This window comes from Python bivittatus, unplaced genomic scaffold (assembly GCF_059951505.1).
Source record: "Python bivittatus isolate LINGU-HERP-01145 unplaced genomic scaffold, Pbiv_v1 ctg000350_np1212, whole genome shotgun sequence".
In the NCBI taxonomy this organism is placed as follows: Eukaryota; Metazoa; Chordata; class Lepidosauria; order Squamata; family Pythonidae; genus Python; species Python bivittatus.
This window is the reverse complement of record NW_028277074.1, coordinates 36168822-36193316: the sequence shown is the minus strand read 5'-3', so window position 1 is coordinate 36193316 and position 24495 is coordinate 36168822. Positions and strand designations below refer to the sequence as shown.

The window sequence follows — 24495 nt, the reverse complement described above, 5'->3', positions numbered from 1 at the left end:
AATGCACCAACGCCCTTATTCCCCCTTCGCTCGATTGCACACATCAGTGCCCTCGTTCTTCCTTCTCTCTCATGCACTAGCACCCCCCCTTCCCCCTTTGCTCACTCACTGCTCACCAAGAAGGCCCTTTGCACATGCCTTAATGTCTTGGCCATGCCATTCTGCTAGCTCTCCTTCTTTTTCTAACAGTTTGAATACAAGAACACAATTATGTCATCACTGTCTCAAGATAGCCGTAAGTCCAAAATGTTGCTTATATGCTCTTTTGGATGAAATCTTAATTTATATGTGGTAAAATTGAGAGAAATGTTCATTGGCTGCATCCCCGTGCATTTATTTACAGAGAAAAGAATGTGTGTTGAAGCTATTCTCAGATCACATTGTTATGGACACTAATTTTCAAACAAAGTCCATCCTGTGATGGAATAAAGATTATTGTCATAGCTGTCTCTTATTTAAAACTAGGCAAAGACAGCTGTAGCAATAAGAATTACTCAGGGAATCAAACTATCAAAATAGATGCCATTCATCTATCTTTTGGGCTTGAATAAGCAAAGCCAGATGTCAAAATTAATAGAAGAGTCTCCAGACATTCATCATTCTGTGCAATAGGTGAGAGAATAAGTGGGAAATCTAAATTTGTTACAGTAACATTTTTTTTTATTATTTGTCCAGACTTTCTGTCATAAAATTCAAAATTTCTTGTGCCCATGTGAAATGTCATTCCTTTCAATGCCCCAAAAGTATCTTATTAAATGTTCAAAAAGCATTATATATGTTGAGCAATGGACTATACTTATTTAAAACAGCTCACCAGTCTATGAATTTACAGCCTTAATTTTTTTCCTCCCTTCTTTTTGTCTAGACCTTAACTTTTGCTCTCTAACTTCACCAGGGCACACAACTTAAAAGAACAAGCGAAAGTGGTTTTAAATGAAGGAGCCTAAATGGGATATTTCAGCTTTTACTCCCAGCTCATTTAAAACTGCTTTAACTTGCCCTGTCCTCCTAGCTTATAGCTATATTATTTCTGCAGTGCTCCAGGCCCCAGTGATCAATATTCTTTGCAATGCATTTGGAAATGTGTGTTAGCCTTTGAAATCATTTTAGCATTTCCCATATAAATTGCCTTATTGATGTCCCACGTTGAAGACATGCAGCCCAAAACTGTAGCTGTTTACTTGGGAGTAAGTTCTCTGACTTCAAAGGGACTTATTTTCAAGTAAATATGCATCAGGTTGCAAACTTAGAAGAAGATATTTCTGTGGTTTAATAAGCAGAATATATAAAAGATGCTGTACAAATGTTACAACTCAGTTGATGGAGAGATCCTGCCTCATACCCTCCCTTGCTTATATATGGCCACCAGAAACATGCCCCTTTTTGGACTGACAACAGTGATTTGTTCCTGTTTCTTTCCCCTTTCTTAGGGTGCGAGTGCTTACATTCTAAATTACTTCCTATACATTTTGTGGGCGTTGTTGTTTGCGTTCCTGGCTGTCTCCCTGGTCAGGGTTTTTGCTCCCTATGCCTGTGGATCTGGAATTCCAGAGGTAATGTCCCCTTGCTGGATTGGTATGTACTTTCACACTGGAAGCGGGCGGGGGGTAATTTTCTACATTGCAATGCTTCAGGCAGATTCAGTCTGAAGTCCTTGTTAAAGGAGATTGGGCTAGAAAAAGGAAAGGGAAATGTTGACGTTAAAGGTGGCCACCTGATTTGTGTTTTTCAGCATGGAATATTCAGATATCTTGAAAAGGCAAAATAATTGCTGACCTGTCTAGACTTCTTAGTGGTTTCACAAAAATCTGGCCAGTCAACTTTTGTTCTTCTTTCTCTTTTCTTCCAGATAAAGACCATCTTGAGTGGATTCATTATTCGGGGATATCTAGGCAAGTGGACGCTCTTAATCAAAACTGTAACTTTAGTTCTGGTGGTATCCTCAGGACTCAGCCTTGGCAAAGAAGGGCCGCTCGTGCATGTAGCCTGCTGCTGTGGCAACTGTTTTAGCAGCCTCTTCTCCAAGTACAGCAAGAATGAAGGAAAAAGGAGAGAGGTAGTGCTAGTTTCCCAATTTCCTCCATTCACCTCACTTCGCCTAAGATTCCATGAATATTTTCCACAGACTCCTAACTTGTGGATCAATGTTTCCATGCCAGGTGCTGTCAGCTGCGGCTGCTGCTGGTGTCTCTGTGGCCTTTGGTGCACCCATTGGGGGTGTCCTTTTTAGTTTAGAAGAGGTAAGAAGTATTTTTAATGTGGTCATAAGTTGAAAGCAAATACGCATGGCGTATTTTATTGGTATTGCTGTTCCTGCATTGTTTCACTTTATACAGTAGGTGGCAGTCGGTGCTCAGGGGAGAGAAGTCATTACAGAAAGAAGGGAAATAGGTAGACATCTCTGAGCTGAGCTCTTTCCTGGTGACTAGAGGCTAAATAAAATATTTTGGTACTGCTGCTCTTATGCTTGCAAGGCCTTACAACAGTTGAAAACATCCCTAAAAGTAGACTATATCTCCTTCCTTTGAATCTAGTTTTAGATACTGAGGAAGCTTTTGATAGGAATTATTATGAAGTAAGGCTTTCCAGAAGCAGTTTTTCTCTTTTATCTGCAGTCTGAATAGACAGGTAGTCCTTGTTTAGTGACCACAATGGGGACCAGCAATTTGGTTGTTAAGTGAAGCAGTCCCTAAATGAAACTGTGACAGTGCTTATGATCTTACTTCAGCCTTCATTTGTTTTACAGACCTGCAAAGGTCGTAAATGGATTGGTTGTAAAGTTACTTTTTCATCACCATCGTAACCGTGAATGGTTGCTAAACACGGCAGTCGCTAAATGAGGACTACCTGTATTCCTCAGTTGTAATATTTCTGATTTCCTTGAGCCCTTCTTTGCAGGAAGGTATACTATTAATACAGTTGCTTGCTTATTTATTTAAAACAAGTCTTTGTCTGTCCTGGAGGATCAAGTCATTTACAAGGGTATATAAAGAACAAAATGAAATACCTTAAGATGTATGCAAAACATCCAGTCTTGGTACCGTAGAAACCAGTAGCATAGCAACAGTGTTGTTAAGGAAGGATAACCTGCTACAGATAGAATATTAAATCCCTTTTGGAATATAGCACCATAAGATAGTACTATAAATTGGTGGGGGTGGAGGGAGCCAGCTGTACTGCTAGGCAGAAGTGGCTGCACAGTAGGTACATGGTATCTTGGAAAGGCAACAATTTGTCACATATTTCATTTAATATTCAGTTATTTTATTAAATGTGCATGCAGATGCACTTTCCCTTCATCTGATCTTTAAAACAAACTAGCAAGAGGGGTTGGGCCCAGACATTGTGGATGAGCAAAGTGACCGAGGAAACTGTGTTACTGACTGGAGGGTTGATATTGGAACATGCTGGTTTCACTTCAGTACTTCAGCAACTTCCTCACAGTGCTAGCTCTGAATGTTGCAGATACATCCAGATAACTATTTTCCACATACCAGTCTTTTTTGTGACACTAAATAATGAATAACTAGGACTGTACAATTTTACTAGGATGACATTTTGGCTAAGAGGATAAGCTATAAACCAGAAATTTTAGTTTTGTATCACTGTAGCCACCGCTTATTAGTTGCCTTTAGGCAAACCATTATTCTGAGCCTCAAGCTGTTATCTTCAGCATGAGGAGACAGTTTTCACCGATGTTTCACCTACTTTTTTAAAGAGATTACTAAAACAAAAAGAGTGCTCTGAGAACTCAAATTTGAACTTGTGCAGAGGAACAAATTTGTTCCTGTTTTACTTCTTGTTTTACTAGGAACATTATCCAAACCTAGTAGTTTACAAGAAGTCAGCAAGCTAGATGGAAAATGATGATGATGATAAGGAATAGAGCTAATTGTAATTTGCAGTCCATGAACCATATGCTAAGATGACCTTCCTATGAAAGTGCACATCAATTTCAAGTGGTATCAGGCCAACCTTTATGTGGCTACTAATAAAAACTGCGAGACATAAACAATTATATAAAATTATATGATGAAATATAAGCATATAATTTTCTGTAAGCCTTTCCCCACATCCTCTAATTCACAAAATGGATACTGTGTTTCTGTAGAATTTTACAAAGCTGACTGAGTATTGTGGTGCATTTATGCATTAGGGATCTTCGATAACAATGGTTGTGGGATCCTAGTATCACCTGAAAATATGGAAGTGGCTACATTATCTCTGCAACATGCTTGTGTAACTCTACATAATATAGGCAAAGTTAAGATAGTATAATCTTTCATTCCTTTTAATATTTTGCAATCCTCTCCTTGGATTGCATCTTTATAAATGCATGATAATATATCATTTCCATGAATATCTGAAAAGGAAAAACCTTTGAAAAAATTGGAGATAATTATTGATTGCTTCCATTTTCTCCTAGGTGAGTTATTATTTTCCCTTGAAGACTCTCTGGAGATCCTTCTTTGCTGCACTCGTGGCAGCCTTTACCCTGAGATCCATCAATCCATTTGGAAACAGCCGCCTCGTCCTCTTTTATGTGGAGTATCACACACCTTGGTACATGGCTGAACTTTTCCCCTTCATCTTGCTTGGAGTTTTTGGGGGATTGTGGGGGACACTTTTCATTCGATGCAACATTGCATGGTGCAGAAGGCGTAAAACTACTAGGCTTGGAAAGTATCCAGTCTTAGAGGTCATTGCAGTAACCGCAATAACCGCCATTATTGCCTACCCCAATCCGTATACACGAAGGAGCACCAGTGAGCTCATCTCCGAACTGTTCAATGACTGTGGAGCGTTGGAGTCATCACAGCTCTGTGACTACATAAATGATCCCAACATGACTAGACCTGTGGATGATATTCCCGACAGACCAGCTGGTACAGGAGTATATATGGCTATGTGGCAGCTAGCCCTGGCTCTTGTTTTTAAAATCATAATTACCATATTCACTTTTGGCATGAAGGTAAGTTGAAAAATCAAATATAGTTCAAGAAGTGTTGTGGCCACCTAGAATCTGATTCACTGAAACAAATATGCCATTATCCAAGTAAAACTAAGAGGATGATTGCACTAAAAATGATATGTGTGTCTGATACAGTGGATAGAGCATGCTCCACAAAAGCAAAATCTCCCAGAAGACATTGTCTCCTAGCCAGTATCTATAATACTGAGCTAGAGGGTGTTCAGGGGCAACAGGGGACCAAATGATGCTATGGGCATCATGACATCATCATGCAAATGATGCGACTGACTGACTTGCATCAGATATGATTGCATCATTTGCACGATGATGTCATGAAACACATATTGTCAATCTGGCCTCAAAGTGGCCTGTTATGGTCACCGCTGTTTGTGTTCTAATTCAGTTTGAGAACAGTTCCTTTTTCAGAGCATCGCTTAAGTGAATAGAAACAGCCGAAATATGTTCTTGTTTTATTTTTAGGATAGCCTAAAATCAAGACTTTAACTTGATTTTTTAAAGCTACACATTTAATGTTTGTAACTGTTCTGTTATTTTCCCTGAATGTATTCATTTATCATTATTCCTTCTATTGCACCTTGCACTCTAGTCTATTTTATCATATCCTAGACCACTCTATCGTATGCAGACAAATTAATCCGGTATGGTTATACTGCTCTCAAAGGAGTAAATATGTAATAACATGGGAAGCTGCTATGAACCTTACCAAGCATATGAGTCAATCTTGGCTAAAGCTGGTTCTCCAGGTCATTACCAGCCATACCTTGAGTTCCTAGAGAATGATCCTAAGATTTTTTTAAATGTAATTACACTTATTCTCCTTGGGAGCTATGACCATTCCTCACTTAGAGACTAAGGGAAGAATATGTTTTCCTTCTAATCTTTTTGTAGATTTCTTGCTTGAGGTGAGGTGGTAGTTTACAGATAACCAGGGCCATCAGCTAAATAATGTAACATTTATCTGCATTTATACTGAGATTTTTGAGGAGACAGAAGGTTTGCTAGCTGCTTACAGTTTCCTAAAATCTCTGGATTAAAATGAGAATTTTAGGGCTGCTGACAGAAAGTGGAATTGTTGCATTAACGATTTTTAAAAGATCTTGTTTATTGTTAGAAAAATGAAATGCAAAGGAAAGAAGTCTACATTAGATAGTAACAATTGAATAACGCAGAAAAACAGCTACTAAGCATAAATAAAAACATTATGGCAAATTTTTCTAGTAACACATTCTCCTCTTTTCTTCCATTTGTTTCCCAACCACTGTTCATAATCTAGATATGTATACTTTACATTGAACATTAAAGATTACTGCTAGTATCTGTTTAAATTCTTTCATCTATTGTTTTATAATCGCTCTCCCAGTCAGATACCTCCAGCAAGACTTCTGTTTTCCAGTGCTGTGCCAGATTTGTTCTTGCAGCTGTCAGCATATATCTGAGTGATATTTTTCATTTATGTTTTCTGGGATTATACCTCATGAAATGTTTGTGGTTTTAGTTCAGATTTTATTTTTAGGATTTTCTGATTATTTTGATGTATTTCTTTCCAGTACTTCTGAATTTTTTTACACATCACCATATATAATAAAATATTCCTTCTTTGTTATGGCATTTCCATCATTCATTGTTGTATAGTTTGTCTATCTTGGTAATTACTGACAGAGTTATATGCCACCTGTAAAACATCTTGTAGCAATTTCCCTTTAATTATAACTTGAAGTATTTATCATTTTTCCAATAATTTTTCCATTGTTATACTGTGGTTATTTCTTTGAAGTTTTGCATCCATTATCATATTTTTTTATTTATTCAATCTCCATGTCATATTTATTATATATATATATATATATATATATGTGTGTGTGTGTGTGTATGTGTGTATGTATGTGTGTGTGTGTGTGTGTGTATCTATCTATCTATCTATCTATCTATCTATCTATCTATATCTGTCTGTCATAATAGGTGAACTTGGTTGTTGAATAAAAGTTTCAAATTCTGTATCTTTCTCAAAATCTCTCCTTCCTTCATGAGATCACTTTTTATTCTACCAGCAATTTGTAACTATATCAACCATGATAAATTCTTACTTTCACTTATCAGTTCTTGCTGTGTCTTTGGTCAGCTGAGCAATGTTAAATGACAGCCTAATCAGTTGTCACTGGCAGCATTTTATTTTTATACTAATGATGTCTGGAGAGTCCATGTTTTAGATAAATTGTTGACAGTACATTAAATCTCTAATAGTTGCTTTTTAATATGATTGATTATTTTTTTAGAGCTTTTTATTTCTGCCATTATTTTGTTTTCAAGCAGAGTTGTCACCCACAAGTTTCATAAATGTGTAGGGCAAGTATTAGAAATGTTTGAAGTGCAGGGTAGATATTATCAAATTATTTAAAGTGCTAGACCTGATTACTAAAAATATGCTATGATCTATCATTTTCTAGTTCTATATAGTTTAAATACGTTGGTACTGGATTCAGTGTTTGATATTAAACAAATTCATCTGCAGATCACCACTGGCATCCACAATCACCACAGTCATTCATCAAAATGTCAAAGCGTGCATTGTGATGTAACGAAGCAAGCACCACCTTGATGATGTCACAGTACAAGTACAAAAGGGACAGAAATGGCATTGCAAATTGTGATGGATATTTTGTCATATGCCCCCCATGCTCCTCCCATGGACATCTATGTGCAGTACACTTTTTTTTTTTTTTTGGCCTATTACTAAGAAATAGATTTCAAAATATGAAATTTTAACAAATTGAAATTAGGGAATGAGTGATGTTTCAATTGTACATTTTTCTGGCTCCTGCTTTAAGAGATGATATGTTGAATACACTTCAGGCAAGGAAAGCAGTAATTTGATTAATTTACACAATTCTTAAGCTGGGATACAAGAATGAACCTCCTGATTTCATCAGGCTTTTGTTAATATTTTCATTTTGCATTTGACATGTAATTTTTATCCTCTCTAAATTATACAGAGGGTTGTAACTGAGATAAAGTAGCTCAAGTAACAGCAGCTTATTTTTAGATACTTTAAATAGATAATATTGCAGTCTTTCTACACATAAGGCGCAAATTGTAATCAGATTCTACCAAGGGAGAATAAAAATGCCCACCTACTTTGAGATATAAACTTGGGATAGATTCATTAATTACTGCCAATTGAATTAGATTCAACATTTTAAATTAGTCTTAAATGTATTAAATATTTTGGAATTTGGATAAATCCTGTCTTCAGAGCAAGAAAATATTGAACCATGAAATTACATATAATTAGAAGTATGCTCAACAATTTCTGCAATTTGCATTTTTAAACACGTGCATAATAAAAATAGAAATATTGAACTACAAGATTGGTAATACGAATTACGGAATACGGTTAAAATAATAAATATGAGAATTATCTCTGATTTCAGACAATTTGGACTAATGGCTTCCCACATCTATGGCAATATGATGGTTCCCCTGCTTGCCATTTGACTGAGAGAGGTTTTTAATAGCAAGTGAGAAAGAAAAATAAGTCCTATAGTGCTGTTAGAACTTGCTTGTCACCAAGTCTAAGAGAAAATGGTGCAAAAATAGTTTGGTATTTATTCCTTTCCCAATACCACTGATGCAGAGGGGCATCAAGGAAATTAAAACTCTTTTTCATGCTATAGTTTCTTCACAGGTTGACTGTTCTACTCTTTTTTGATTAAAAAGAGCACATTTCCCATGGCAAAAGTGATATCAACCCTGGAAAATAGCGAAGGAGTTAAGAAATTAAGGTCTCTGCAGTGAACAAAAATGATGCAGTTCTCTGAAGTAGTAAGGAACAAGGACATTTAGTAGGAAGACATTGGTAGCCATGCCAAATAATTCATTAAATCTAAAAAATCTAATAGACTTATATTTAAAGTAAAATTTGAAATCACCATTATAGTATGTACAATTAAGCTGTGCTTGTGAGAAGCTGGTTTTAACGTCACTTTATGTTATTTGAGATCCCTTCAGGTCTCTTTATACCCAGTATGGCTGTAGGAGCAATAGCGGGTAGAATAGTTGGAATAGGTGTGGAACAGTTGGCCTACCATCATCATGACTGGATCATCTTCAGAAACTGGTGTAGACCAGGAGCTGACTGTGTTACTCCAGGACTTTATGCAATGGTGGGAGCTGCTGCTTGTTTAGGTACAATGTGCTATTCTTTTGTTTTAATTGTCGTTGTGCATGATATGGTGTAGTATCTGTTGACATCCCTAAATTTTGCAGTTTTAAAAATGCATGGCTATTGTACCGAAAAATTAGATTATGGCGTCATTTCACAAGTGGTAGTATTATTAAGCAAGCTGTTTTAAAAATAGAATGTATTAATGTTATAAAACCAAACATAAACATAAAATAGTTTAGTATAAATATAATGGTTATTTTAGTATACCTCTAAAGAAATCCACCTCTAGAACAAATATTTTACCATAAGCAACAGACAGAAATTATTGTTTGGCTTCATAGCCAACTGTCTAATTTAATAAAATTGATAAGACTCTCTATATATTGATAAATACATGATGCCACTTCTTAATGAAGCGTTAACTCAGATTTTGTCAGCTTTTTATTTTCAAATGATAAAAATGTCTTTGTATATGCAAATTAATAGATCTATGTGTATAAACATTAACATGTTTTCTTTCTAGTACAGTACCCAAAATACAGTATAAGGTGATTTATTTAAGATCCTTAAAATAGTGTAATATAGTACAATAATTTTTATTTCAGCCTACATGGCAAATAATATAGTATATAGGAATGCCTTGTTGAGCAGATACCACTTGTTCCTTAGTGCCAAAGGAGAAAGTTCATTACTTCTAGGATGATGCAATGAAGAACTACAACTGTAACAAGCATACATTAACTTTCAGAAGGTTTGTTTTTAACAGATTAAATATATCTGTTCAAATGAGAACAAAAAATGGCTTTATTCCAGTTATAACACTTTCTACCCTCCCAGTGTTTCTTTGGAATTTTCATATGTTCTTCAAAAGTTATAAATTTTTCAGAAAGATCTTGATGTTGACAGCAAAAGAATACAATTCCTGCCATTCCCTTAACAATTGCTAGGTAATGTGACCCTCTACTCCCCATGATAATTACCCAATCCTTTCCCCCATTTCTCCTCCTGCCCCCTACCCAAATGTCTGCTGTTATATTCGGGGCTGGTATGAAATAAATGGCTGATAATAAATATTGAACAAAAGTTGTCAGATCTCATTTTAAAAATTTGAGTAGCTCTAACAGGACATTCTTGAAGAATGTTTTGAATGCTATAATTTGTAGAGTGAAACCTACTGGTATGTGTAATACTAGGGAATTTGGTAACCATTTATTCCTAAAGGGACTTAAGGAAATAAGTTTATTAAATAAGAAGTACTAGAAACTTCCTGCCTGCCTGCCTGCCTGCCTGCCTGCCTGCCTGCCTGCCTGCCTGCCTTCTTCTCACAGCTGAAAACTTGTAGATAGGTTGAGCCCAGAATCATCCATTGAGCTATATGTTGAGTAGTAAGAAAGTTGCCCCTTCTAAATCCAACACCTTAACTGTTACACTATACAGGTAGTCCTTGCTTAACGACCATTCATTCAGCGACTGTTCAAAGTCTCAGTGGTGCAGAATGAATGATACTTACACCCGGTGCCTGAAGTTACAGCCGTTGCAGTGCTCCTGCAGTCATGTGATCAAAACTTGGGTGTTTGGCAGCCCGCCTGCACTTACAACCGCAGGGGCTTTTCAACTCCCCCTACCCACCTATCTCCCTCCATCTCTGCACTTTTGGCTGCCCTGCACAACAGCACTCTTTGGCAGTGGCAGCAATGCTGAGACTGAAGTTGAGGCCCGGAGCCTTCAGCAGTCTCAGCCAGCCACCACCACCCTGGACCTCGACTTCAGCCCCAGAGCTGTTGTCATGGAGTGCCGCTTCAAGTCCCACATCGTGGCCAGCCACCTCAGTGCCACCATGCAAAGTCCCAGTCAGCATACAACCCTGTGCTCCGCAGGCCCTGCTGCAGCCAGCTGACTTTCACCATCTTCCTCCCACTGCTGACGAGGCATGCCCAGCCTGGCCCTATGCATGGCAGCTGCTGGCTGCGTCATGCCTTTTTCCCAAGACCACTCACGCTGTTCTCCAAATAGTAAGCACCATTCTTGTAATGCTTCAGAAGCTCCTGAGGCCTTCTGAAACCTTGCGAGAGGCCTGTGCCCCCATTCTACAAATCGTGCCCATCATTATCCAAATTGGGCATGCTGTTCTTGTGATGCTTCAGAAGGCCTCAGAAGCTTTCTGAAGGCTTTCCAAAACATTGCAAGAATAGCGTGAGCAATTTGGAGAATGGTGGGCACGGCCTTCTTGCAAGGCTTCAGATGGCCTCAGAAGCTTTCTGAAGCATTATGAGAATGGCATACCCTATTTGGAGAATGGCATGTGCTATTTGGAGAACAGTGCAAGTGGTCTTGGGAAGAAGGCCTGGTGCGGCCAGCAGCTGCCTGACATAGGCCCAGAAAGGGCACACCTTGTCAGCAGTGGGAGTAAGATGGTGAAGGTCAGTTGGGCGCAGCAGGGCCTGTGGAGCACAGGGTGGCGGGGGTGCCTGGGGATTTGTACTGGGTGGCTGGCCATGGCACAGGGCTTGAGGTGACACTTTTTGTCAGCAGCAGCAGCGCTGGGGCTGAAGTTGAGGCCTGGGGGTGATGGTGGTCAGCTGAGACTACTAAAGACCCTGCACCTCTACTTTGGTCCCAGCGCTGCCACCGCTAAGGAGTACCACTGTGCAGGGCAGCCAAAAGGACAGAGATGGGGGGATATAGGCAGGTGTGGGGAGTTGAAGAGGAGGCAGTCCCTTACCTTCTTGAGGCTCAGGCTGGGGCAGACCAAACCAGGAATGGCTTGGATCGGGATGGGTGCTTGCCTAATGACCAGTGGGATTCAGTTAACAATGGCAATGGGGACTGCCAGGATTGCCATATTAAGTGGTGCAATCATATGATGTTGCGCTTTATGACCGCATTGCTTAGCGATGGAAATTCCAGTCTCAATTACTGTTGTAACTCGAGGACTACCTGTACTGGTAACAAAAACATTTCTGCTTTTTTTACTTTAGCAGAATCTGGGCCTAATTTTTTCTTTTGGAATGTGCTATTCTTGCACATTTAAAAATGGTCTTTTCTTTATCTGGGGTACTTTAAAATAGTCTGATTATTGTTTAATTTTCATTTATTCATGTCTAAGTTGATTCATCTAGAAAGACAATGCCTTAAAAGGCGAATAAGAAGTATTTGAACTAACTAAATAAAATTGCTTTTGCCCAACCTTAATTCATAAACTCTTGGAATGAAGGAACCACATCCATATGGGGATGAGGAGAGCCAAGGCTATCTACTAATTCAATGAATGATGTGCCTGGTACCATGCAGTACAACTGCAGGGCTGCCTTTGATCCCATGGTGATTTGGTTAATGGAAAAATGTTGTTAACATTTTGTAATTGATTCCACTTGTGAAACCACATGTCAGGTTGTAAAAAATCAAAGTGATATCTTCTGTGACACCCTTGCCCAACAATTTCTTTCTCTTGACAGGTGGAGTTACCAGAATGACAGTCTCACTTGTCGTGATCATGTTTGAATTAACAGGAGGGCTAGAGTATATTGTGCCTCTTATGGCTGCAGCTGTTACTAGCAAGTGGGTCGCCGATGCCTTCGGCAAAGAAGGGATCTACGAGGCACATATACATTTGAATGGCTATCCATTCCTGGATGTAAAGGATGAATTTACCCACAGAACACTGGCTACTGATGTTATGAGGCCCAGGCGCGGAGAGCCTCCTCTTTCTGTCTTGACCCAAGACAGCATGACTGTGGAAGATGTGGAGACATTAATCAAGGAAACAGACTACAATGGCTTTCCAGTGGTGGTTTCTAAAGAGCGTCTTATTGGCTTTGCACAGAGACGAGACTTGATTCTTGCAATAAGTGAGTTGCATCTGTTTCATATCGATGTGATTAATTCTATGTGCGGCCTAGAAGAAAGTTAGATAAGAAATGAATTGTGTGCCACAGGATTCTAAGCTTAAAAGAAAAGATCCCAGTAACATGTCCTCTCAAGTCTATGCATTTATTTTTCCCTTTGAAAATTAGTCTTTAGAAAAGGATTGATTCTATTAGGAATAACAGAATGTGTTTTTTCTGGTTACTTTTTGTAATGAGAAAAGTGTTGCTATATATATTAATAATTGTACTAAGACAGAAATAGATTACATTTCTATATGACTCTATCTTTTTTCTCTTATTCTAGTAGACATCTTTTCAAAGTTAAAGCTGGACTGTAGCAAATTGACACACAGAGGCATAGATGAAAGCAAACATGCTTTGCAAAACTGGGGATATTTATCATAAGAAGACAGGACAAACGTTAATAATTTATATAAAATGTAATAAATTACATGCAGGCTTGAAGGCTGGTTGGAGGATGATAGCAGCTTGGGATCTGGCAGTTTTAATTTCATGGCTGTTACAAAAGATGAGTTTAAGGGAAACATAATACAGCACAGCTCGAATGTGTTAGAAATTGACAAGGTTCTGTTGTTAGAAGTTAAGAGTTGGTTTCAGCTCCATGATTGATGGAAATTAGTTCAAAGTGAGAGAGAGAGAGAGAGAGAGAGTCAGACTTGCACTGAAAGCCTCTTCTGAAGATTAGAATCAAGCAAGAGGAAATATTATTAGCATTAGTTAGCCTTTGTTTTTGAGCAGAGGATATTTTTAGAAAGCCTATTAGTGTTCTGGAGGTTTCAGCACATGTACACACTGGAAATCAAAGAAAAAGGAAGGAAAGGGAAATGGTTGCATTCTTCAGCAGTAATTGTTTAAAAGATTGTTGTGCACACATTAGAGAGGAAAGGTAATCATAATAACGATAATATATGCTTCAATTAGCTGAAAGATATATGTCAATACTGAGCTTAATGAAGAGTATAATTGAAAAGTCAAATAGGCACTTTCCTAAAATAAGGTTTAAATTGATTAAGTTCACCCGTTGGCAACCACTTTGGGAATTTGACATTTAACTCTATTCAATAATCACAGTGCTAAGCCAACAACAAACCACAGTATGGTTTCAGGTTATATATGCTACAATTAGACTTTGTAATCCTTTGCCACTATCCCTTTTTCATTCCTTCTTGAGCTCAGATTCCCTTCCATGTTCAGACTAGTTAATTTGTTGTTTTATCCAAAAGGTGTCAACAATAGTTTGCTCTTCAATCAGATTTTATCCCTTCATTCAATTTACATGGCTACCCAACTAGCAAATGTGACTTTTGAAAGGCTTTTCCGTGTCTGGTTTGGCTATTATGAAAAATGGTAGTTTGCTGAAATAGCAGTTGAATTGTTTGTAAGAAGGGTTGTGCCCCTACAAGATGTTGCTTTTGTATGCCTTTCACAGCAAATAAGGTCCCTTCAAAGGGTTAAGGGTAAACTTTGGTATCCATGGCCTCTACATTTTTCAGTTAAAAAGATTAGGGGGTATGCTCCAAATTCCCTCTATTGAACAATGTCATCTGGTGGGACCTAGGAGGTGGGCCTCTCCTCATGATCTGGAAGACCCCTACTCTCTTTGTTTCAGGAAGGCTGTGAAGACCTGGCTCTTCCCCCAGGCATTGAGCCACAATGGGAGCTGAGCCCAGCACAGGCTGTGAAGACCTCGCTCTTCCCCCCGGCAGTGAGCCACGATGGGAGTTGAGCCCAGCACATGTGTATTTGGGATAGGAGTGTTCTAGCGCCTTGATTGGGTGTCCTGATTTTAATTTTGTCGAGCGTTGTTATTTTTGTATGTTGTGAGCATTCAGGATTGTACTGTGGTGGCCATATAAATCTTTTAAATAAAGACATTTTTATTTATTCCTGTGAAGTTGTGGCCACATAACACTTCAAAAAGCTTTTGAGGAGCCCCTTGCTATCTGCTGCCATAGTGAGTGCAGAAGAAAAGTGCTATTAAATGATACTGTCGCCATGGAAGCTGTGTAGTGATCCAGCTTCAAAGGGTAAAAAGTGATTCAGAATGTCATTCGACAGCTTAAACAAAATGCATTGTTCCTGGGGTTGTGCAACAGCTATAGAGGCAGCTGTACAAGCCCACGAGAAGTTAGATTCTTGAAGGAGTTACCAACACCTTCTAGGTGAGTATCATGCTTGTTCTGAAACACCTCCCCTGTGTAGCCTTAAGGTAAAGAGCTGGGTTTGTGGCCACTGGAAGCAGAAATGCAGCAATCTACCTCATGTTTTCTCTTTTCTTCCCATTAAAGGGATTCAGATCAGTAAATGTCTGCAACAGGAATAAAGCAATCTTTGCCTTTTTCTGGATCTGCATAGTTGTGCAAATGCATGCAGGTGGATCTCTGTAGGCCTGAACCTTATGCCCTCGGACATGAAAGAGTGCTGATCGTATAATTCAATGCTCATTCTGAAAAAAGGGCAAGTAAAAAAGGGAGCTGGGATAATTCTGGCATCAGTATTAGTGTGCCGGGACTGCTATACAGATGTGTTTAATAACAACGTGATCTTGCATGAACTGTTAAAGGGTCATCAGGAAAAGATAACTATTTATCTCCCAAGATGGGTGTACAATAGTCCTAACTTGTCTGACCTTTCTCATACAGAAAATGCAAGGCAGCGCCAGGATGGTGTAGTAAGCAATTCTATTGTATATTTTACTGAAGAGCCTCCAGAGGTGCCTCCCAATAGCCCTCATATGCTGAAGCTCAGGCGCATTTTGAATCTGAGCCCCTTCACCGTCACGGACCACACACCAATGGAAACAGTGGTAGACATTTTCCGAAAACTTGGACTCAGGCAGTGTCTTGTCACACGCAGTGGGTAAGTGTGTAAATTATTTTTGTTTTAAAAAGTATGTCTCTTGAAGGGGAGGGGCTTATTCTCTGGAAGAGATCATTCCAGTTCTCCACAGATATGTGTAATGTTAGACCTGGAAGAAGAGCTGGGTTTGATTACAAGGGATTCCAGTTTGAGTTTAAAAAAAATAGCAGTGCAATTTTTGAAAAATAAGTTAAAATTAGACTGAAATAAAAAAGATACAGGTGGCATTTGAAGCCTTCTTCATAATTTTTCAGCAACAGCAGCTGGTGTAATACAGATATAGGTAGGTGATTTTTTTCCCTATACCACATATATTAGAACAAGAACTTAAGGAAGAGATGCCATTAAAGTATGAACTTGCGAATAATGAATTTCCAAAGTGGTTAGCTATTAATGCTTTTTAAAATGTACCCTACCCTCTGGCTCATAGCAATATATCTTATTTTTGCTCTATTGACTTAAGAGCAGAATTGATAATACATGTATGTAATTAAACTTCATATGTAGGTCAAACTACTGCCAAATATGTATTATTTTTAATCTATTGAAAAAACCAATATATTGCTGCTGGGGAGAAATGCCAGCAGCATTTCAGCTTTTAGCCAGACTTACAGTAAATGTGCCTCAAACACTTATGGAAATCCCTGCATGAATGACACATTAAGAAAATTAACCAGTGGAGATTTATTTTTCCACAAACTGAAAATCCATGGGATTTACAAGCCTGTAAGAAGGTAAGGAATGAAAAAAAGAGACAGAAGCTAACTTCTGTGAAACAGTGGCCTTGTAAAGAATGTGGAACATGTCCCTCAAAAGCTCAAACAATCTGGAGCCATGATGGAAGCCAAGTTGCAGTGCTGGAAATGGTGAAGTACCTACTGTAGCTGTAAAGAACATTTCCAAAGTTAGGGTAATATTTAGTGCTTTTCCCAACTTCCTCATTGGCTGAAGAGCATACAGATTCTGGTTTTTGATAAGTAAAGCTCACACACTGATACTTATGTGTATGAGCGCGGCCTGTTGTGCATCAGCGTATCGATGCGCCTTATTCTCGTGATCCTTCGGAAAGCTTCTGAGCCCTCTGAAGCATCATGAGAATGGCGCAAGTAGCCTTGGGAAGAAGGCGTGGTGAGGCCAGCAGCTGCCTCACATAGGGCCAGGCTGGGTGCACCTCATCAGGAGGAAGATGGCTAAGTTCAGCTGGTCACAGCAAGACTTGCGGAGTGCAGGGCAGCATGAACTTTGTACTGTGGCACTGTGGCGGCTGGCTGCAGCACAAGGCTTGAGGTGGCACTCCTCGGTGGTGACGACACTGGGGCCAAAGTTGTGGCCCAGGTGTGGTGGCGGCTAGTTCAGACTGATAAAGGCCCTGGGCCTCTACTTCAATTCCAGTGCCACCAGTGCCATCGCTGCCACTGAGGAGTGCCATTGCACAGGGCAGCCAAAGGGGCAGAGATGGAGATAGGGGGTGGGGGGAGTTCAAGAGGAGGCAGAGGAGTCAGTCCCTTACCTTACAGAGCCTCGGGTTGGGATGGACCAAGCTGAGTAAGGCTTGGATTGGGGTGGGGGGTCCTCACCTCTCAACCGGTGGGATTCAGTAACAACAACAAAAGGGGTCCTGGGATTGCTATCGCTAGGCAATGCAGTCACATGATGTTTCACCTAATGCTGCATTGCTTAGAGTCAATTCTGGTCCCAGTTACCATCATAACTCAAGGACTACCTGTACCTAGTTAAACTAAAACACATTGTCTGGTGTCTGTACTGAAGCTCACCAGGTTTTCTTAAGGAGATCATTCAATGGCTAAGTGCTGTTACCGAAAAACTCTTCACTAAAACACATTTTTAGAAGAACCCCAATGTTTCATAACTGCACTAAAAATACTTGCAAATAAAAATATTTGTTTGAAATGATTCCCAGTAACGTGTAGTATTTAGTACTACTCATAGGACATACTGTGATATTTTTTAAAAAGAAAACAATTCTCCAAGCATTGCACTATTTATCTTTGGAGCTTTGATAATAGAATACCTATCAATCGTTTTCTGTTCTTCCAGTCCTTTGAGAAATAAAAAGGAATGATTACCTTTTATACTGAAGGACTTAGGTGTTTATGGTGTTAAAAAATAGAATTTTTGGAACTATATGGTCAATTATTTGAGGCACTGGACTGTAATAACTACCACTTGACATTATCTCTCGGAAACCATTTGCAGAAACTGTTGGGACCCTCCAGGCCAAAGCAGAAGAAGCTCAGTCCGGGGCATAAAGAGACCAGTAGATCAAAGTATTGCGAATGACGTGAAGGCAAAGGCTTCTGAACTGTGACCTGGATGCCAATGCATCACACTGAAAAAAACCTTCCTGCAAAACCACTGAATGATACGCCCTCCCCCTTCTCTCCCAAACATGCTAGAATGCAAAAGGGTGCAAGTTCTCAAATATCCGTTAATTCCATCAGTCACAATTCATGAGTGTATTAATTATTGTAGAGGGAGGTTGGCGTGGCTACTGAGAAAACAGAAAAACAGTTGGTATAAAAATATAAGTAAAGAAAAATAGCAGAGCTAATCTTAGCTGTATGTAACATAGTCTTACTTGTCAAGTGGGACAAGTTCTCGCCTGCCCAAGAAACAGCTTTAACTAAGCGCATTGAGGAATGCAGCTGGACGGAATATGGCGTCTTTATCCTTTTGCCAAAGGCAGAGAAAAATATAATGAAAGCTCTGCTCTCATAAAAGAAATGCATTGTGGTGAATTTTCTTTAGTTCATTAATGAAAATCATTCTTTTTTTAAAAAAAATTCCCATTTCTTGGTTTTTAAAGAAGGGAGGAGCGGGGTGTCTTTCTAAAACTATTTGATTCTTTTCTGTGGTAAGTTTTGCCTGCAGCAAAATTTGAAAAATGAACAAGACAGGCTAATGATTAATCACAATTCTTGTTTCTTTCCTCCCCTTCTTCTCTAGGAGGCTTCTGGGCATTATAACCAAAAAAGACGTGTTAAGGCATATGGCTCAAATGGCAAATCAAGATCCTGAATCCATCATGTTTAACTAGTCTGTTCCCAGCAGAGAGACCAGAAATCTTAAGGCAAAAAATTCTTATTGAACTGATATAAAGGAGTTTGAATAGCTCTTCATTTTTTGTTAAAATAAAATTTGAATAAATAGAACTATGTTAAGGGCAGAACCAAAGGAACGGATAACAGATTGAACATTTGAGTTATGTTTGGTAAAGGAGTTTGAAAATTCCATTCAGCTGTGGGCTTTCAACTATTTTCCTGGGCACACGTTTCTGTTGTAATAAACACAGTCATTATCATAGCAAGTTTTCTCTCCAATTGCCCTGCCTATTCTATCCCATAATATATATGATACTTTCCTCATGATTTGGGATGTCCTCATACCTTTAAATTTTTGTTTCCACTATGGTTGCTGAAAAACTGATGAGGGCAGAAAATTACATGAAAACTATATGACGTGTACTATATATGTATGTGTGTGTGCGTGTATACACATATACATACATACATACATACATAAGGTAGTCCCCAGGTTAAGAACGCCCGGGTAACAGACAACCCATGGTTAAGAACAGAGCCCACTGTACAAAATTTGAGTTGATTACACAAAGATTCAAGTTAAATACACAGTGGTTCGGGTTAATTACACAATACTGCTTATATAGTATTAAACAATAATACTGTTCTGGCTTACATACAAATTCGACTTAAGGACAGACCTTGGGAACAGAACTCATTCTTAAAAACTGGAAACTACCTATATATATGAAAAAGAGCAAACTGGGATAATGGAATTATAGTTCAAAATGTTTGGCAAACATCAGGTTTATGGTTTAGTAATTGGATTTAAAAATGAATTGAATTAAATAAATAAATACTAAGCTTAGACTTATCATGAGGATTGGTTAGAGAGAGATTATATAAATCATGCTTACAAAACTTCAGGAGCAGGGAGAAGCAATGTCAACTTGATAAAATATATTAAAAATAGCAAGCATATTTATGCCTACAATATCATCAAAAATGCAAAATGTTGTATTCATTGCACATGCTCTATTTCATATTTCTTAAATTTCTATTTGCATTCTCAAGTTAGGTTGTTTTCTAAAACTCTATACTTTTGTGAAGAATTGTCTTGTTTTTACTATTTTTGCAGAAGTTCATAGATACGGTAGAAGTAAAGGTGCACTTCAGTTAACTTTCAGTGCTATTGTTCAATCTGAGTTCTCCTATTCATTTTTAATATGATGAAATAATCAGCAAATCCTTTTTTTTTTTTTAATGGTGAAATTTTCTTCTTACTGTGTTCCCACGCATGAGCAAGATGTGAGGTAGAGCACATAATGTTATATATTTTCTAGGATAGCTGACATGTGAAATTGGATCTCTGGCCACACATTTTTCTCAAAAAGTATTTTGAACAATAAGCTTCAGTATTCCTAGACAAAAAAATTGTTTTAGTGTTTTTCCTTAAAGAAAAAATGCTTATCAACACATAGTTTTGTTTTTTTTAAGTATTCATTCTTTGTGCAAATGTTGCATATTTATTTTAGGTCACAAAGATTTTACAGTACGAAATATTTTATAACCCATCTCAGAATCAATTCAGTTAATTTCTATGAGTTAAAAACTGTGCAAATGAGTTTGAAGTTTGGACATGAATAAGATAAATATGATATTTGCTATAGATAATCTTCAGATTACACGTCGCAGCATACGAGTTAAATGACAGGATGTCGAAAGGATCTTGGGGATGCTCAGTTATTACCAGTTCCTGGAAGAAATATGCTGAAATGGAGCTCCAGGAAGGATCAAGATGGTTTCCAAGCTTGTAACCCCACTAATGTTAATATATACTCAGTTTTACGTGGTTTGTTGATAAATTTATTGCCTGGTGTATACATGACATCTACTTCCTGTGTGAGTATGTTTAATATTTTGCCAAAAGTTTATCCAACTTGGATACATGGTTCTAAATGCCTGGAAAACCAGATTGAGTATTAAGCTGCTTATGATAACATGGCTTTGGTTTTAAGATTCATCAATATATGACAGTCTGGACACATGGAGCAAAGTGTATTTAGCCTCTTGTTAGCCAATTTTGCAGAATGGAATAAAAATAATTCTAATAATTGCCAGGATTTTTCCAGGATTAATAATGGAGACTTAGCTTTATAGAAGAATACCAGAGTATGTCTCCTATATTTCATTAAAAATAACTTTTCTACTACTTCAAATGTCAGAAAATAATAGAACAATAAAATTTGGAAAATAATAAAATTTAGTCAACTTCCCAAAAGTTATTAAACCACCCCTACCCTTTAATATAAAGAAGTTGCTATTCTGTGAGAAAGTGTGTGAATTTAAATGTGTGCTTGGAGGTGAAATGTAACATTATGTGGGACTGCATCACCAAGCTGCAATGCAACCATTTTAAAACTTTATTTTAATTTGTTTTTAAACTCTTATTCCCTTGACATCCAAATATAGCTTTTATAATTAATCTGTACAATTAAATTAATCTGTACAATGATGCAACAGAGTGGAAATGCTAAGATAGCTCTGATAAATATTACATTTTAAAATGTATCCAGTGAAAAGGAAGTTCAGTGCAATAATCAACATGGTGCTGATGTACAATAAAGTTTTCCTTAAACATTCTTAATTTCCTAGCTTATAACTGTAGGGCAAAAAAGCACAATAGTTTTCAACACACAAAGAATAGCTTTGAAACATACGATAGATATTTTGGTATTTATACTTTCTTATGTTTAAGTTATGAGCAATCTATGGCTTCTTTTCATTGGCATATGCTGGGAAATTATCAGAAAGAGTTATCTTTCTGTTTCATGTTATTTCTTGAGGAGAAAAGCACAACTTGATGAAACATACTCTGAATTCCGAACATGAGTAATAGATTTGCTGAAATTTCTGGTTGCTCATATATATGTGTAGGTTAAACTTGCATATATTCATTAAATGAACAAAAAGGCTTTGGTAGATGCACATTTTTTTTTTAGATTTTTTTATCCCACTTTTCTTCTTTTTGTAAATAACTCAAGGTGGCAAACATACCTAATATTCCTTCCTCCTCCTGTTTTCCCCACAACCACCACCCTGTGAGGTGAGTTGAGCTGAGAGAGATTGGCCCAAAGTCACCCAGCCGGCTTTCATGCCCAAGGCAGGACTGGAACTCAGAGTCTCCTGGTTTCTAGCCTGGTGCCTTAACCACTAGGCCGAACCGTTTCTTCATGTACTTCATGTAACTCTTTCCTGATTTAATATACATTAACTATTGAAACTGCTCTATGTTTTATTAAAATGTAAGAATCTTAAAGCAGGTTGAACATTACAGTAAAATTGCAACTCCCGCTGTTTATATGTTTTATGGATCAAGAAACTAACGCAAACAAAATCAACCAGAAGAAACAAAAATACAAACATCTTTGAGGTCCTTGTATTTGACAATTCAGTTATAATATCTAAATTTCATAGCTGTTACCCTCCAGAATGTATCTTAATGCAGAATTTGTGTTCTAGCTATTGAAAAATACACATCCCCCATGTCATATTAACCTTGTCCAATGGTGTGCTCCAGATGTGCCGGTGGGAGATGAAAGTTCAATCCACCTGGCTGCTGTCAGATTGGTGATGTCTATTCTGTAATAGATGCACTGTTGTTAAATATGTGGGGTGAGGGGAGGAAAAACACATTTGGAATATGTGTTTAAACAGGAAGAAATGCATTGTTTTAAAATTGTATTAGGAAGCAGATTTCATTTTCTGTCTTTACATCCGTATCACTTTCTGAGCAACTTCAGTCTGGATATTTCAGCATAAATGAGTGTTTGAAATGTGCAAACGTCTTCAGTTTTGTCATTCAGATTCAGAATAAGCAATAGCCAATAAATTCAAAATTTAAATATAAGTTATATTTTTGGCATTTCCTGCTGCTTTTGCATTGGAAGAATTCAGTGCGAATAAGTTAGTGATTCTTAATTGTCACTGCATACTATTTCTCAATTCCCCTTGTCAGATTAAAACTGCCAGAACTGGCATAGAACTTTCTGCAAAATGTAGGGATTAAGATAAGTGTAAAAAAATCCCCTAACTTGTGCAAATCATTCTACACAAAATAACTTCACACTGCATGCTGGATAATAGCATAGCCAGATATTTTTGGTGTCCATCAATTCTCACATGTTCACATCTCAATGCTAGTATCAAACATTAAAGTCATATTTCCCCACTTGGTGTATAATATTTGACAGAAGTCAGACAGAAGAATTTTGGAGACAATTTTTTCCATTCTAATAGAAGCAAAGTATAGTAACATATGGATAAATAATGTGAGCCTAATTTATTTACCTAAAGGCAGGTTTATTTTTAGTTTTTTTTCTTAATGTCTAATTTCATGGATTGATTTTTAAAACAAAATAATACTTCAATAACTCACAAACTGATACAATTCAGATATTTGCATATACAAATATTTCTGAATTAGATAATTCTTCATCTCTAAAGGAAAAATAAAGTTGTAACAATTCAGAAATATGGCTTGAGTTCTTGGTATCTTTATTGTTGCAAGGTGGTGTAAGATTGAATGCTAAGTGACTTTAAATATTGCATTTTATAGCGAATGTTGACAATGAAATATTAGGTTAAGAAACTACTAGCTTTAGGGGTTTGTGTCTGTTTTGAGTCTGATTTCTCCCAATTCAAGAGATACTGGAAGGACTCCAGATAATAAAGATTTAAATACCATTTTTTAATTGAGGTATTTTTAGTGAAATTGGTTGACTTAAGAATCAGGTTGGCCAAATAAAAGTTTAGAATTTATTATGGCAATGAAATATATTCAATGATTTTTATTATATGAAAATGAAATGTCATACCAAATGGTAAATAAACCTTTGATACTGATTGATGAAAAAAAAAACCCTGCAGTTTTGTGCTCTTTGGGGTTTGGATAGAATTAAGTGAGAAAGAAGATATTGCTTGAGTGAATTCTGCTCAAACAGCAGTTTCATCGGTCCACTTTTCTTATTAGTTAGCGGGTTTTCTACTGCCATTGATAGCGGGCACCAAGCCATCTGCCCCATAACAGCCAGTTGATGGTCTAATCAAGTGTTGTCCAAACTTGGCCACTGTAAGATGAGTGGACTTCACCTCCCAGAATTCCCCAGCCAGCCATGGTGGCTGGGGAATTCTGGGAGTTGAAGTCCACTCATCATAAAGTGGCCAAGTTTGGACAACACTGGTCTAATCAGTAGATTGCTAGTTTCCCTACAGTAGGTTATTGCTGGCAAACAGAAAGATGTGGCTTTACATATGTATGTGAGAGAGAATGTGAATGTCAAGGTTCATACCTTGTGCTCGTTGACCCTGATCTGGTACCACATGCAGCCTTGAACTGTTTGAAGGAAGCCTCAGTCACAGTTGTCTACCTTTCCACAAAAACAGAAAAACTAGTTTGCGCAGAGTGATTTTTGCAAACAGAGACCACATTCACACAACAATCCAAATCATAATTCTGATTTAAGAAACAGATAGTATGTTCTGATAAGAAGC

The 24495-nt window shown here is 37.7% G+C and overlaps 1 protein-coding gene across 2 annotated transcripts in view; it reads left to right on the top strand.

The window, feature by feature from the left end:
- Nucleotides 1-23847, top strand: part of CLCN4 (Cl-/H+ antiporter 4) — a 33653-nt gene extending 9806 nt beyond the window's left edge. The window contains exons 5-12 of one of the 2 annotated variants that reach the window (XM_007434756.4): nt 1431-1553; nt 1850-2056; nt 2160-2240; nt 4427-4972; nt 8989-9175; nt 12611-13003; nt 15685-15901; nt 18869-23847. In XM_007434756.4, the coding sequence (XP_007434818.1) occupies nt 1431-1553; nt 1850-2056; nt 2160-2240; nt 4427-4972; nt 8989-9175; nt 12611-13003; nt 15685-15901; nt 18869-18959 (1845 nt within the window). In that variant the 3' untranslated portion in view covers nt 18960-23847. Of the gene's footprint in view, nt 1-1430; nt 1554-1849; nt 2057-2159; nt 2241-4426; nt 4973-8988; nt 9176-12610; nt 13004-14651; nt 15650-15684; nt 15902-18868 lie in introns of those variants that run through there. The other variant, XM_088144939.1, reaches the window with a different exon arrangement.
- The last annotated feature ends 648 nt before the right edge of the window (nt 23848-24495 follow it).